Source organism: Silene latifolia, chromosome 9 (assembly GCF_048544455.1).
Source record: "Silene latifolia isolate original U9 population chromosome 9, ASM4854445v1, whole genome shotgun sequence".
NCBI classification, from domain to species: domain Eukaryota; kingdom Viridiplantae; phylum Streptophyta; class Magnoliopsida; order Caryophyllales; family Caryophyllaceae; genus Silene; species Silene latifolia.
This window is the reverse complement of record NC_133534.1, coordinates 8,133,320-8,147,949: the sequence shown is the minus strand read 5'-3', so window position 1 is coordinate 8,147,949 and position 14,630 is coordinate 8,133,320. Positions and strand designations below refer to the sequence as shown.

Sequence of the window (14,630 nt, the reverse complement as noted above, 5' to 3'; positions counted from 1 at the left end):
ATTCCTAAGCATGTGATATGCTCGTTACGTAGCTTATAAATAAGGCGAACGAGCATAGAAGTATAGAACACCTAAATGGCAACCAATGATAAACCAAAGATCATTTACAACATTAGTTCATAATTTCATCTCTATTACAAAAACCGTCCGTATGGTCCCACCAGCAGTCCAGTATCTTTGACCTCCGACATATGTGTTTCAGCTGGCTAACATTGTAGTTGTAGCAAAATTTAGTGTCCATTCTATTACACCTTAGACAGCCATGGGAGAATTTTGTCGGGCTTCTTAAGCTCTTTCTTCGTCTCATTTGATTCCTAACCATCCATGGCGTCTACGTCGAAATCATTTGGCTCATTTTCCATCGATTCTCCTTCTGTTAATAACTGAAATTCAGAAGTTTTACATGTCACCAATGTTATACAACACAAGTTTATCGTCAATTATGTTTACTCTTGATTCTTAACATTCAGAGTCATACGCTCGTACTCGTGTCAGGTGTGTGCCATGACAATCAAGAATATGACATGGAATTACACATAATCAATCAACCCAAAGTATAAATTGAACAATATCATTAAAAAATATACGCATTCAATGGACCACGCAGCATAAGAAGGAAGTTATCGTACATGTAAAACGTTCTTAAATGAGATGTCATTATAAATTATTATGCTCACTTTAATTTCTCATTATTGACCTAAAGTTTAATTTTCCTATACTCCACATTTCTAATCAATCAGAAAGTAAGAAACACACTACTCTTGTGGTTTATGGTAAGAATAAGGTGTTTAAGACATAGTATGAACATGATGAAGTGGCCGATTACTGTCATTTCGCGAAGATTAAGAGCAAAACGACTTATCGCCCCTTTTCGCAGACAAGCTAACTCCCATAACTTGACTCCAAGTCATGTAAACGACAACATCAACACCTAACAAATTCAAAAAAAAAAAACACTAATCCCTAAGAGAAACTACTTCCAGGAAACACAGATATAAATGACCCCAACAAAGCACTGTTTAATCAGGTATATGCACATGGCACAACAAGGAACAACACCTGAGTGTGTAATGACCGCTTGAATTAATATGCAGATACTCTGGTGGACTATTTGATGAAAAGGAAATATTTGGAGACAAATAAACGACTTTACCAGGGGCAATTGTGGCTTTTTACGTCATTCCTCGGTTACTAAAGACTCCTCATCGATCTGATCAAAATCATCACTAAGTTGAACCACAAGTAAGCCTTTTAATACTTAAAAAGGATACGATGACCCAAGTTTCAAGATGGATTTTTGGCTTTGATCTGTGAGAATAAGAAACACACGATTCATTATATAAATCTTAAAGATCACAACTCGAGCAACTATGTTAAGCGAATTAGTGTAGAAACATAAATGAAATAACTTGATAAGAATAGGCTTAAACCATACAAAGAAGGGGGATATAACAATATACCAGTGTGCTCTAAATCAGATATGTGGAATATCTAAAACCAAACTTATTTATGCCTCTCCAGAAAATATTGTCCCTTTAACTTTGTTGGTCAAACAATGTTTAGTTTTGCCAATATTCACTTACAGTAAACAATATTACAAACATTTTGAATACAATAATATGTAAATTCTCGTTAAACAGACGGGTTATTAGCAAAAGTGACATGGTCTTAATTAGTTTAACAACATTTAAAAAAAACAGCAACTCATGCTTGCCGAGGAGAATGACACGCATACTTTGGTAATACAAGTGGAACAGGTCTATGTTTTCCTGACTATCTATAACTCACACTTTTCGGGGAATATCAAGGACAACGAGAGCATAAATCATCTATGTTTGCATGACCTATAACTCGCACTTTGCTGGAAACAGTCAATTTTCTGGACAACTTCCTCAATGTCAACTATTCTACATCATTTTATATTATTGGACAAATTATCTAAACTCAGACATATTCATGCATACTCCCTTGTTAACCAATAAGCACCTATTCTACAAGTATTTGTTTGGACTGATATGTCTCCATTCTAGAGTTTATGTTCTTATACACATACACAAAACAATACCAAGCTAACCTAAACCTACCATCTATAAAAGCAAGAGAAGCTTAAAACTTGAGAAAGAGGGTCTTTTGAGGTAAGCTTCTAATGTTCGTTGACTTCTTGCAACATTAGCGCTAGCTAGAAAAAGGGTACTCTTTTAGAAGAACCCAAGGTTTTGACAGAACTGTGCAACAGATAAATCAGACTGGCAATTTCACTTTGTTGTTCTGCTGTAAGCAACTACTATGGTTAACCTACTGAGTTCCAAATCAGCATCAAAGCAATTACTCATTGAATACTCACTCGCATAAGTGCATGGCTCACCACCTGATTTGTCTAGAGTGTGTTAACTTTACTCCTGAAATATGCAGCCTTACAAATCTAAAGACATTCCAGAGAATCTAATAGTTACATAACAGTTAAGTTAGGAGTTTCTAAGTAATAAACAAGCATTATACATCTAAATTCTAAAAGGACTCTTGCAAGATTGTCTTAATACATCAAACATGAGATCCTGACTCTTAAGTCCTCCCAAACTAATAAAGAAGGTAAAGATAACTAACTACTCTCATGTTTCAGTCATGTGCCCATTTTAAAAGGTAAGCTACATGAGTTATAATCAATGTAAAGTTCGACCTTATTCTTAATATTCTTCGCAGAATCAGTCTCGTATATGGCATAATTAGGACCACTGGTAGACATTTATTATTTCATAAAGCAGTTTATAGTGGACTAATGCTATACTTACCTAGACTTGCTTATATCCGTCAAGAATTGGTGGAATGCTAAGCGGCAACCCATTTTTGCGGTATTGCGTTTAATGCTCGCCCCTTATTTATAGTCTATTTGCCTTTTGAAGTTTATAGTGGACTAATGCTGGTCTGGTTCATCTATAATGAGGAAATGGGTTAATTTTCGTATTATGATGCAATCTTCTAAATATGCTTTGTTTGGGTCAGTTGTATTTTCTCTTTGGTTTCGGTTAGACTTGATAGCAAAAGTTGTGTTTATACCTGTTAGACTTGCTGGAAGTTTTCCTGGTGAAGACCTTTTTGTGCCATTATTCGTAATTCTGCAATTTTCAAGAAGAATTTCATTAGTATAAATACTAAAATCTCAACCAAATATTCAACAATAATGTTTCGGAGCGTGCTCAATGATTAGCAAAGGCCGAGTGTTGACCCCTGTAAATAGGAACATTTCAAACAAATAATCAAATTTATTTACATAGTTATATAGGTGGCCCATTAGCATAATCTAGGCCGCTCCCAAATATACCCCCATTTCATCCCATTTCATAACAAACTTCACCCTCATGCTGATGCAAGGACTTTAGGTAATTAGGTACTACTCCCTCCATCTCAGTCATTTGTTTACCAAAGATTAGAATACCCTCACAAAGAATAAAGAAAAAAGGTAAACAAATGAGTGGGACGTGGGAGTTGGGACGGAGGAAGTAAGAATTATCATCACTGTAAATATCATATGGCTTCTTTATTTATAAGATCATTAATTTTCATGTGACCCTTTAAACCAATTAAACAACCTTGCTAATAGATCAAACTAACCAACATCTAGAAATCAGCTACAAATAACCATCTTGACAAGAAAATGTGACAAATAGCAGTTTGACATGCAATATAACTAAAATAGGGACAAAGGAGACATAACATAATGTAATCCGATGAACTATTGAAATGTAAATAATCAAACTAAAAGCATTTGGTCTTGCTTAAGACCATCTTCACTCAAGACACCTCACAATCTCTTTTAATTTTCCACATCTATTTTGATTGGGTATGATAACCGCCTTAATGTAAATAATCAAATTAAAAGCATTTGGTCTTGCTTAAGACCGTCTTCACTCAAGACATCTCACAACCTCCTTTAATTTTCCACATCTATTTTGATTGCGTATGAGAACCGCCTTAAGTTAAGACGGTCTTAAACAAGAAAAGGTAAATAAAAAGATAAGAAAAAAAAAATATCGAGAGACTAAAAAAGCCCGCCTTTTGAATAAAATCAACACCGAATTTCTAGCAACTATGTCCGAATCCCCATTTCTTAATCGTTTTAAGTAATCAAAACCAGGTAAATGTTGTATTTCTTTGTTAAACATGGATGATAAACACTCATCAATTTTTTTCGTAAAACCCCAGAAAACCCAACAAAGCTTTGATTCCTTTCATTTCATAATTATTGTTCATTTGCTATTTGGAAACGCGTTACATGTTCCATCAGTAAAAATTATCAATGTAACCTATAAATATATACGAGAAAGAGATAAGTGTTTTACTTGAAAAAGATTTGAACTTTTTGAAGTTGCTTGCTGGATTGGAGTTGTGAGGGGACACCTGAGAAAATAACGTCTATTTAATGTTTGCCCAACAAATTTGTCTATTATCACAGGTGAAACAAATAAGTACGACAAAGACACTACATGACAATCTAAAACGATTCTATTATCACATCATGGTTGAACAACAGGGCCACTTTTTGTAATCATCTCATTGAGTCACGGTTAATTAGCAGAGTGGTAGAAAAGAAAAGACGTCCATAGCTATTAGCTCCTCACGAAGTTGACCTACCTCAAACATATGTCACAAGGCTGAAATTTACGAAGGCAAGAGGAAAAACTCCACTGCCCATGTGATCCCACCACAATTGAATCCAAACTAAAATCGATGGTTTACACCAAAGAATGCTTACCCGGAATTGTCCAAACAACTTCTACAAGCGAAGAAACAGACACACAACTACTGAAGGGAATGGGAACTCACCTAGATATAGGCTAGGGCACGACACCAGGTGAGACGATAAGAGAATTATCTTCAGAGCACACAGGTACACGGACCAGACTGTACAAGGGTTATATTATCATCTCTTATCTTTTTTTCCCTGAAGAAAAACCCCCACAAGCAGGCCACCTCCAAGTGAGGCAGAAACCGATTTCATTATCGTCCTCTGTGGTGATAGGAAACTTGAAATTAGTGAATTGAACATAGGAGATGTGGGGCAGATTACTACAGAAACTTAATGAAATCTTAAATAGAACAATTCTATATCTTAAGAGGGCCCTTAAAATCGAAAAGATCGAGATTCATAATGAGATATTGAGATGAGCTTGACAATAAAACTTCTAATATACACAAATAATATACCTTAAGTGAACCAATACTTGCTGTCTCTGGCATCTCAATCAAAAGCTCTGGCACACGAAAGGACTTGATCCTAAGCTTCACTGCAGCATTTGAAAAACATCCTGACATGAATACTCCACTAACAAACAATCAAAGTTATTGAAAAACAAAATCCTAATTCCATTTAAATCAATAAACTTCATTGACCTTTTCTTATGCGAAAGTTTTGAACCTCGAGGCTTATTGACTGATATAGAAGGAATATATGAATTGTTCCATATAGTGATATTATCATACCACGGGATCCTTTGGATGAAAATGTTGTGCTTTGGCCAGCAACACAGGCAGACGAACCATTGACTAACAAGACGATTTACAATTAGCAGGGTGTTTCACATATTAGTAGATTGTAATCAGCACAATAGCAAATGACACACCTCCCATTGAGCCAAAACCTGAGGCATTTGCATCAACATCCTTGTCAGGATAATTATAAACACTCTTGTTGTAGCTAATATCAACATGAGAACTTGAACTATGGTGATAAAACCTCCTCCTCTTAAATGGGTAAATTCTCTGCGATCTTTGGCGTTTAAAGCCAGTTTTTCTGCTGCTGAACATGCAACGTACTTCTGCACACCGATAAGACAACCCAACTCATCAGATAAATACAATGATAATTATCAACCAATAAGCTCACATAATCAAGTCGACGCAAGCTATTCCCTGTGTTTCAGTGTTCTTTACAGTTTACACTTTGGTTTGACACCATTTTTTAGGACACGGGAGAAAGTGGAAGCGAATAGTGTGAGATTCGTGTAGTTACACAAAAAAATCAAAAGAAAGCATTGAAACATTCCAAAAAAGAAAGCGTAAAGAAACCAATAAAACTAATGGAGTACAACTTACCAGAGTCGGTAAGATCTTCATCCCTTGCTCTGGAAGCTATTCTCCGGTACTTAGACTCCAAAAGCTTCCTAATTGTTCGATCACCTATACAAAGTTGTTGACCTTGCGGTCTTTTTTGTGCTAGGCTGAATGCATTCGAATAGTTTTCACCATCATCTCTACTAACTGCATTTACATTATTGTTATCCCTACAAGGCGATTGTGAACTACAAGGGTAGTGATCGAGTTCATAAAGTTAACTTTACACTCGCATCGAGTGACAAGGGTGGGAGATTTCTCGTTCGATTTTGGGATCCTCTATATGGGCTAGTGACCAAACAATCTATCCTTCTCCTGTACACAGCATTTTGCATCTTCAATCACTAAAGGAACACAAGGATTTATGTGACAGCCTGATGCTCAATTATACTAACAGCTAAGACTAACATAATTAGTTAACTAACTGTTGGAGTTTGTTACAAGTCGGTTAGTATCTTGTATAAATAGGCAATACTCCGTACATATGATCATCTTGTACAACTTTCATAATAACAAAATATAGTTTTTTCTCTCTATATATCTTCTCTCTACTTTTTGGTCCATATTATATCTTCATCATCTATATCATTATATTCATGAAGTAGTTGATGTTCATACAGCATAGCTCCATCTCTTCTTAGACAGATCAAGTTTCCCTTTGTTAACACCTCCCCTTCCCCATCCTCCTCCTTCTCCTAGTCCCCCTTCCTCTACTCCTCTTCCAGAATTTGGTTAAAATAACAATGGAATTGTTAATAGTCAGTTCTTTTATCCTAAAATATATAACAAAAAAATTCAAAATGCTATAAAATCTTTACTGTGAAATTACGCAAAGGTCGATGAGATTGTCATCACCCCCTCCTCCTTCCCTTTTCCCTTCTACTCCTACTCCTACTTCTCCTACTTGGGAGAATGAATACTTGCTCCCTCGAGGGAAATCTACACTAATTACTAAAAATACATATTTCTTAGAGTTTAGAGCCGATATGTTCCTAATTATGTGATGGTCAATATCACATCTCTAGCATAACCAAGGCTATTAGATTGAGGTAGTATTATTTAATGGTAATACGAAATCGCTAATAAGAATTTACAGCCACAAGTGAAGTAGTTGGATGCCTACCACTCACGAACACAATGAACGATAAACGTGATCACCGAATTAATGTAATTAGCAAAGCATGATCCAAAAGTAATGCAAAAATGATAGAGTACAAAAGCTCACAAGGTCCCTATCTAATAAGCACAGCAAAATATCGTATTCAGCAATACCGTATATCTACACAGGCACACAGCGAACAACCATTACACCCCCATAAGGCTACCAACACACTGCCCAACTAATCTATAGCTAAGTTTCAAAATCCTTCCCTTGTAAGAACAGCAAAAGCATCAGATATTCATACAGTATGCACTAAAACAAGTGCAGGAAACGATATCAACCATAATTGGGCACATGGGTACTTGCTAAAGCCCCAAAATAACCCAGAAATTTCAATTTGCCCAAATTATTGCATGCAATCAATTTAAATCTTAAAAACGGCCCAGATCATTCATGCAATCAATGTAAACTGAAAAACGAAACCCTAAATTATTTAAATTAACTCACAGTCAATAATCCATCTCAATATGCTTCACAACTCTACAAAATAGGAAGAAGAAACAGAGGAATCAAGAGGGCAATTCACCTGTGAATGATCTACCAAAAGTAGATGAAAGGGGGGAATGAAATTGGTAGTCCTGCTTCTCGATGGTGTCTGGTCTTCACGAACAACACAGCTATTGTAATCGCATACTAAAACTCACAAAGGTAAGCAGTAAGGAAAGCGTAAATTGAAAAAAAAAACTACTGTAATCACATTAAAAAATTCAAAAAAGAAATGAATGGCTCGAAAAAAGGAGAGTTCTTGTGAAAGAATGATGAAATTAAAAGAGAGGAGAGAGAAGAGAAGAGAAGAGAATAATTAAGCAGAAGACGAAAGTAGCTTGACATGGGAATGAATAGGAAGGAAATCAAAAAGGGCAAAATGGTCAGAAATATGCAAAGTTACTGTTACAGCTACAGTAACAGAACTTTGGGTTTTTTAAAGAGTATGGAAATTTGATACATTTGAAAAATATAAAAATTTGTACCACAATTTATAATTTTCGTTCCTCTATAAATAGAGATCACTTTTGATTTATTTTGGGGTTTATTTTGATTTTACTCACATATTCACATCACATAATTGACATATTCATAACAATGAGATATTCAAATCACGTAATTAACATACTCATGAGATATTCATATTACATAATTAGCATATTCACATAGATTAAAAATTATATTCACAAAGTAAAACTCACATACTCACACAACTAATATAGATATTCAAACAATATAACAGATATATTCACAAATTACTTGTTCATAAGAACAACAAACATTTTATTGAGTTATTCACAGATATTCATTTAACAAAATATACATATTCACACAATTTAACATGTGAATATGTCACTTAAATTTTGTGAATATGTATTTAAATATTATAAACGAGTTTCAAAATATAGCAAATATGATCTTTTTTTATTGAGTAAAAAATATTATGAACATTAGTGATTTTTTATTTTTTAAAATTGGTAGTTAAATTAAAAATAAAGTCATTTTAAATATATATATACCTTTTAATAACTACCCACTAATTACATTACAACTAAAAAAAACTGATGGGAGTACCATGCACCATACTCTTGGGTGCATGGTATAAGAATTGGAATAATAGTGTACACGCAATATACACACGTATATGTGAACTCTCAACTAAAGCAAGCCCATAGTATTTGATACGATATGATGCCTTCTTTAACTTTCTTCTGTTATTATTATTCCCAACTTTTTTTAATTTAAAATAATTGGTTACTTTTTCCTTAATTAATCCCAAATTAAACAAATCATTATCTGTCTCCTTTTATAAAACCTCCCAACATCTCCATAAATTTTCAACACATCTTTCTTCCTTTCTTCAACCCTTTCTTTATTCTTTCGTCTTCTTAACAAAAGCACTAATCTCCTTCCATTAACGGTAATATTTGCTTGTGATTATGGCTAATCATTCTCCGGATTCCAAGGCTATTACCCAAAACCAAGGTAACTAATTTGATTCCTTATTTCTTGTGAAACGGATTCCAAGGCTATTACGGAGTACTTGTTTGCCCCCCATTAGAATTTTTGGCACTTTAACTATAAATCCTGGCTCTGCCACTGTAGTCGGTCTTAGATATAGTCAGGTGAATCTGTTTCGAGTTTATAACCGTCTTGAGAGCGACTTACTGTGTGTGTGACTGATTTTTTTTGAAAAAGGAAGTTGAAATGTTTGTGTACATTATTGTTTAGTTGAAGGAACAGGAGAGAACGTGCTTGCAAAACACGTCACTTTCTTTGACAGGAACCACGACGGCGTCGTTTATCCATGGGAGACTTTCCAAGGTGAAATTACCTATTTACGATTTTTTGTCTTTTTTTTTTCTTTTTTTGGTTTTTAGCATCGGTCCAAAACTAAACCAGACCAGACTAAGACCGATTTCTTGAAAATTATTGACCGATGAACCAGACCAGACTAAGACCGATTTCTTGAAAATTATTGACCAAGAATGAATCGGTTCGGTCTACTCTTACGGTGTGGACGTAATTTTGCTTAGCCCTATATAAAAGCGGGTTAATAGGACTAATTTAGTAAAATGGAGCGAGTATTAATCTATATTTGTGGTTTGTTAAGGAGAAATAAAAATATACATCAGATGTATTACCTTTGACCTCATTAATTTTTTCGCTTATGTGTATTTTTTTCTGAACTTTTTAAAGTTTATAAGTTACATTTTAATTTTTTGCCGTCAAAACTCAAATTTAACGAGCTTATATGTAATGTTTTTGAGTTATATTGTAATGTTTTGAGCTTAATGTCTAATTGAATGAACTCAGAAACTTTAAAACAAAACTCGAAAAATTTATTGTAATGCTCAAAAATTAAGCAATTGGTGGTAATACATCGGATGTATAATCCACATACTGGTTATTAAATGAGATATTTAAAATTCGGGATTTTTTCCAATTTTTCTAGCTTTGTCACTGAATCGATAACAGTAAACAGCCCATCTATGTTTCCCTTTAGTAGCGTGAGCCTTATCCAAAATGACGTGATAGTGGAATGGTGAATTCACTGAATTTGGTGATGTATTATTCTGATTAAATGGAAAAATGTTGCAGGATTTCGGGCAATAGGGGCGGGTCTTGCACTATCGACAGTTGCGGGCCTCATCATTAACATGGGTCTCAGCCATAAAACCCGTCCGGTAATCCTCTCTATCTTTAAGCTGTTTGCAGTTTTTATTTACGGAGTAACTTCGTTTCAGTCATTTATTTATCAGAAGTATCGAGTACTTTTTTTTAAAAACGTTTGTTTGGATTAAGGTAATTGATATGACACAAATGGGTAATGTACTCCGTATTACTTTAGTCGTGTGTCCTTAAGGAATATGTTAGAAAAACCGTCACCCCCAGTATATTTATCGGAATCTTTCATTTCTCTTTACCCACAAATTCTCATTATAGACGGACACTATCCGTCTATAATGAAAGACGGGTTAAATACAATACCACTTTTCTAATAGGACAAACAACAAGTGGGTGGTGGGGAAAAAAATGTCACCACTTTCATTGAATTTGACCGTCTATAACAATAGACAGATATACCCATCTATAGCCAGACTAGCTGCTCTTTACCACACATGTTCCCTTGCCTACCATCTTTTTCAACCTTTTTTGCGCCAATTACTCCATATAAAAAGTAACGGATTATTACTAGTTTAATTTTTAGGAAGATTTTGCTTGAAGGCAATGAATTATTACAGTTTTTCGGGTAGATTTTGTTTGAAGTTATGAATTAGACCAACTTTTTCTGGCAGATTTTGTTTCGAAGCAACGAATTAATACTTGCCTTTTTTAAGCCAACTCTATTTTGGTCGACCTTATCTTTTACAACTTTAAATAGAAGGTTAGTGTTAAATACGAGTCCAACATAACATTATTGAAAATTTTGATTAGTCATGGTGACAGTAAATCGACCCATCTGTATTCGCGGGCCATATTGTATATGATCCCTTCCTCTCTCGAGTCTCCACCCTTCTCTTTAAGCTCTAAGGTTCACTTCGACTAGGTTCTAACCCTAGGGGGCGGGGCCAAGGGAACGACCAACATGGTTTGTGTTTGGTTTTGAATTTTCAAGACTTTTTCGTAATTTTTTTCATTAACAAATTAATTACCGATTTTATCTTAATTTAACTAAATAAATAACTTAGGAGTTCCGTCGTAATTCCTAAACTTGAATAATATATCACCCACTATTTTACACAATTATATAATAATTTAAACTAAGGGATTAAGGGATATTAATTAAACAATAAACATGCTTACATGCATGATCCTATTTTTTTTTTTTATTTCGTGATTAGGTAGAGGATTTAATTTGTATGATTGTATACGGCCGATTTTATTTTGAAATTATGGGAGTACACGTCTAGGATCATGCAAACTAGTAGCTTTTGTCCAGCTTTTAATTTGATACGGAGTAGGTAACCAACATTAAAAAATCAGTTGGATCTTTTTTAAGACGGCTATATTTATCTTAAAAATAAAACGACTTAAATATTATATGGATGAGACAAAAAATTGTCATTTTCTAGACATTCTGTTTTTTTGTTGAATCTATTTATTTAATTCCGTCTCCTTGTTTACAAGAGATATATTAGTCTTAATAAAAAATAATTGTACGTAGTAGTATGTGTCCTTTTGATGTGGAATCTCCCAACTTACTTTAACAACACATAATTGTGCAATTAGTGAGGTTAACTTTAATTGTTCAATAATTAGCATTCTTTAGAGTTGGTCAAGGTTGTCCAAATATTATATAGTACTTCGTTATCATCCAATTATTGAAGCATTATAGTTGAATTTGCAAAAATTAGTATATAGAAAATACTGTAGGTTAATGTCCACCTACTTAGGAAATCATATGAATGGGCTATTTTTGGAAGGGAGTAAGAAAGTGGATGATTTTGTTATGTGTCTATGTTATTCAGACTCGAATGAAAATATCTAATACCCATTTCTATTCTTATTGGAGCTAGGGTTGCTAGCAGGGGTGCTCGCCCTGCTAGCGAATGAAAATTGCAAAAGTATTAATTAAAATTTTTTAAAAAATTTCGAGTTTCCCTTATACCATTACCCGTTCGCTCTCGCTGAAATTTTTCGCTCCTGCTGGATTCAAATCCTCGCTCCGCCACTGAAATTTTTTGCCTCCGCTGAAATTTTCCCTTATACCATAACCCAAGTACTCCAATAGAGGGAAGTGACATTTGACCGAGTTCATCTCCTTCATGACGTCGGGCTTGTATTCTTGTAAAATATAGTACATTTGTACCTCTCCTTAGCTTTAAAATCTATGGATCACTACTTTTGATAGTTGTTTTGAATTTTTTTTTATTTTTTTTTTTTAGATTTACGGGAGTCATTGAAACATTGAGATAATGTTGGGTAGTGTTATTCTTCTTCTGGGTTGACTGTTATTTGTCCAGATTTTGATGACTTAAAAAATCGATTTCATTGATCAATGGGCTGGCTGAACAAGTACCGAAGATTCTTCATGTAACTACGCTACGTATCTTGTATTAATAAAATAACTAGGTACCAAATCTCAACTGATATGTATGTCTGTCAATTGTCATTTTCGACAATCACCGTTTACTTGGGATCCCTATTTGATCTCATTAATACTATTCCATTTCCAAGTTCTGTAACGTGCTCATAATTGCTAGATCTTACGTCACATGTTAGAAAAACTTAAAATATGTTCGTATTAAGAATGTATAGCGGTGCAATTAAATTATATTTTACTCAATAGTCGATACCTCTTCATTTTAGTCCATTAATTATTTGTCTTTACTAGAGGAGGAATTAATAAATTAATAAATGTTCACTGATTGAAATTAGGTGAATATAGTTGTGCTTATATTTGTCAGGCTCTACTATATTATGAAAAAGCAAAATGAATTTTAAGACTCGACTATTTTCATGGAAAATTTTCTAGTACTTAGTGTCGCTATGCGAAATATCTTTGCATTAAGCTTAGTTTAGTAGCGTTAATGTCCATATAAATGTCGTATTATTATTATACGGGTTGATGGTTATCGAGAATCATTAAGACTAATAAAGCTTACTTGAAGTATTAATGATTGAGCTCAACTTTTTACTTATTTGTTGCCTTGACGTGTTGCAGGGAAAATTCCCAAATTTGCTGTTTCCAATTGAGATAAAGAATATAGCCAAAGCCAAACATGGGAGTGATTCTGGTGTCTACGACACCGAAGGCAGGTGTGTGAGACTGTCTTATTATTCTATAATTTGTGTAATTTTGTATTTTAAAAGGGTCGTTCAGACTTTTCGGGACCCATAATGACTAATGTAGGATTTCTTTGAATTTGCATCATGTTTTTAATACTTTTTGGTTATGTTCAAAGGTTTGTTCAATCAAAGTTCGAAGCGATTTTCAGCAAGCATGCACATAGCAATGGTAATGCTTTAACCAGTAACGAACTTGGAGAGATGCTCAAGGCAAACAGACAACCAAAGGACTTTGCAGGATGGTAAGCAGTTTTCTTTGTGTAAACCGATTCACATGTTGGTCTAACGGGATTTGACCCTTTTCAAAAGCGAGTCATTTTGAAATCCATAAACCGCTTCTTTTGGGGCCGGGAGGGTCAGGTTCATGACTCGTCCTACCCATGAACAGCTCTAATATACATCGTTTTATGTTCAGGTTCGGTTCCTACATAGAATGGAAGATCCTCTTCTATCTGTGCAAGAATAAGAATGGGGTATTGGAGAAAGACACCGTAAGAGCAGTCTATGACGGAAGTTTATTCGAGAAAATGGAGATGGAGAAGAACGCTTCCAAGAAATCGAAACATGGGTAAATTTACAAACGAACGCCGTTTTTATTATGTAAGATTTTATAATTTGGTTTCTGATTTAATTTTCTTCTCTTTTATAGTGTTAATGGAATGTAATAAGCAGTGTTCATCTGGATCACAGGTTGGGCCAGGAATATAATAGCTTGAATTGATTGCCAGGCTATTTATTTATATCATTTACAATTTAATATTGCGCTAAAGAAATTCTTTTTTATTTTAATTTGTTACAAGGTGGTGGTTTTTTCCTGTAAATTATGTGTGTTACCTACAAAGATTGGAATTTTTTTACCATGTACTGTACATTACAATGTTGTATGAAGGGTATATTTTTTAAAAATTTTGCGAGTTTTCTTAGGTTCGAGCGTATCTAATGGTGCCAGTATGAAATTCTATTCATCTATGGAAGAGATTTATGTTTTGAACAAATGGAATAGTACAATCAAAACGTCTCATTCACATTTGAGTCAGAATCTTAGTTCCCTTTATTCCGTCTCTCTATTGCTAACCACCGA

The 14,630-nt window shown here is 34.3% G+C and overlaps 2 protein-coding genes across 6 annotated transcripts; one reads left to right on the top strand and one right to left on the bottom strand.

The window, feature by feature from the left end:
• Positions 1–8,099, bottom strand: LOC141598974 (telomere repeat-binding protein 1-like). 4 transcript variants are annotated; one of them, XM_074418820.1, is made up of 9 exons: positions 6,091–6,307; positions 5,732–5,813; positions 5,619–5,636; positions 5,479–5,541; positions 5,203–5,282; positions 3,055–3,113; positions 1,154–1,308; positions 827–931; positions 1–383 (listed from the first exon to the last, which is right to left on the bottom strand). In XM_074418820.1, the coding sequence occupies exons 1-6, from the start codon at positions 6,109–6,111 to the stop codon at positions 3,102–3,104; spliced, it is 276 nt and encodes a 91-aa protein (XP_074274921.1). In that variant the 5' UTR covers positions 6,112–6,307; the 3' UTR covers positions 1–383; positions 827–931; positions 1,154–1,308; positions 3,055–3,101. The 4 variants fall into 4 exon arrangements, 3 of the variants coding, with proteins under 3 accessions (XP_074274921.1, XP_074274919.1, XP_074274920.1); XM_074418818.1 differs by lacking the exon at positions 5,479–5,541 and adding an exon at positions 4,338–4,395 and having other exon boundaries at positions 3,055–3,149; positions 5,619–5,813; positions 6,091–8,099; XM_074418819.1 differs by lacking the exon at positions 5,479–5,541 and having other exon boundaries at positions 5,619–5,813; positions 6,091–8,085.
• Positions 8,100–8,932: 833 nt separating this feature from the next.
• LOC141598975 (putative peroxygenase 4) lies at positions 8,933–14,455 on the top strand. Of its 2 annotated transcripts, none has more exons than XM_074418821.1 (7): positions 8,933–9,241; positions 9,488–9,580; positions 10,358–10,443; positions 13,425–13,519; positions 13,666–13,791; positions 13,965–14,117; positions 14,199–14,455. In XM_074418821.1, the coding sequence occupies exons 1-7, from the start codon at positions 9,196–9,198 to the stop codon at positions 14,212–14,214; spliced, it is 615 nt and encodes a 204-aa protein (XP_074274922.1). In that variant the 5' UTR covers positions 8,933–9,195; the 3' UTR covers positions 14,215–14,455. The 2 variants fall into 2 exon arrangements, with proteins under 2 accessions (XP_074274922.1, XP_074274924.1); XM_074418823.1 differs by having other exon boundaries at positions 13,965–14,149; positions 14,240–14,455.
• Positions 14,456–14,630: the final 175 nt, after the last annotated feature.

Bases quoted from the DNA above. Each gene is read 5' to 3' on its own strand.
- LOC141598974 (XM_074418818.1), bottom strand. From the start codon at position 5,802: ATGTTCAGCAGCAGAAAAACTGGCTTTAAACGCCAAAGATCGCAGAGA. The intron at 5,283-5,618 runs GTGTGTCATTTG...CAAATGCTGCAG, and splicing joins AGGTTTTGGCTCAATGGGAG to TGAAGCTTAGGATCAAGTCC. The intron at 3,150-4,337 runs GTAAAACACTTA...TTGAGATTTTAG, and splicing joins AAAGTTCAAATCTTTTTCAA to TATTTATACTAATGAAATTC.
- LOC141598975 (XM_074418821.1), top strand. From the start codon at position 9,196: ATGGCTAATCATTCTCCGGATTCCAAGGCTATTACCCAAAACCAAG. The intron at 9,242-9,487 runs GTAACTAATTTG...ATTATTGTTTAG, and splicing joins GGCTATTACCCAAAACCAAG to TTGAAGGAACAGGAGAGAAC. The intron at 9,581-10,357 runs GTGAAATTACCT...AAAATGTTGCAG, and splicing joins TCCATGGGAGACTTTCCAAG to GATTTCGGGCAATAGGGGCG.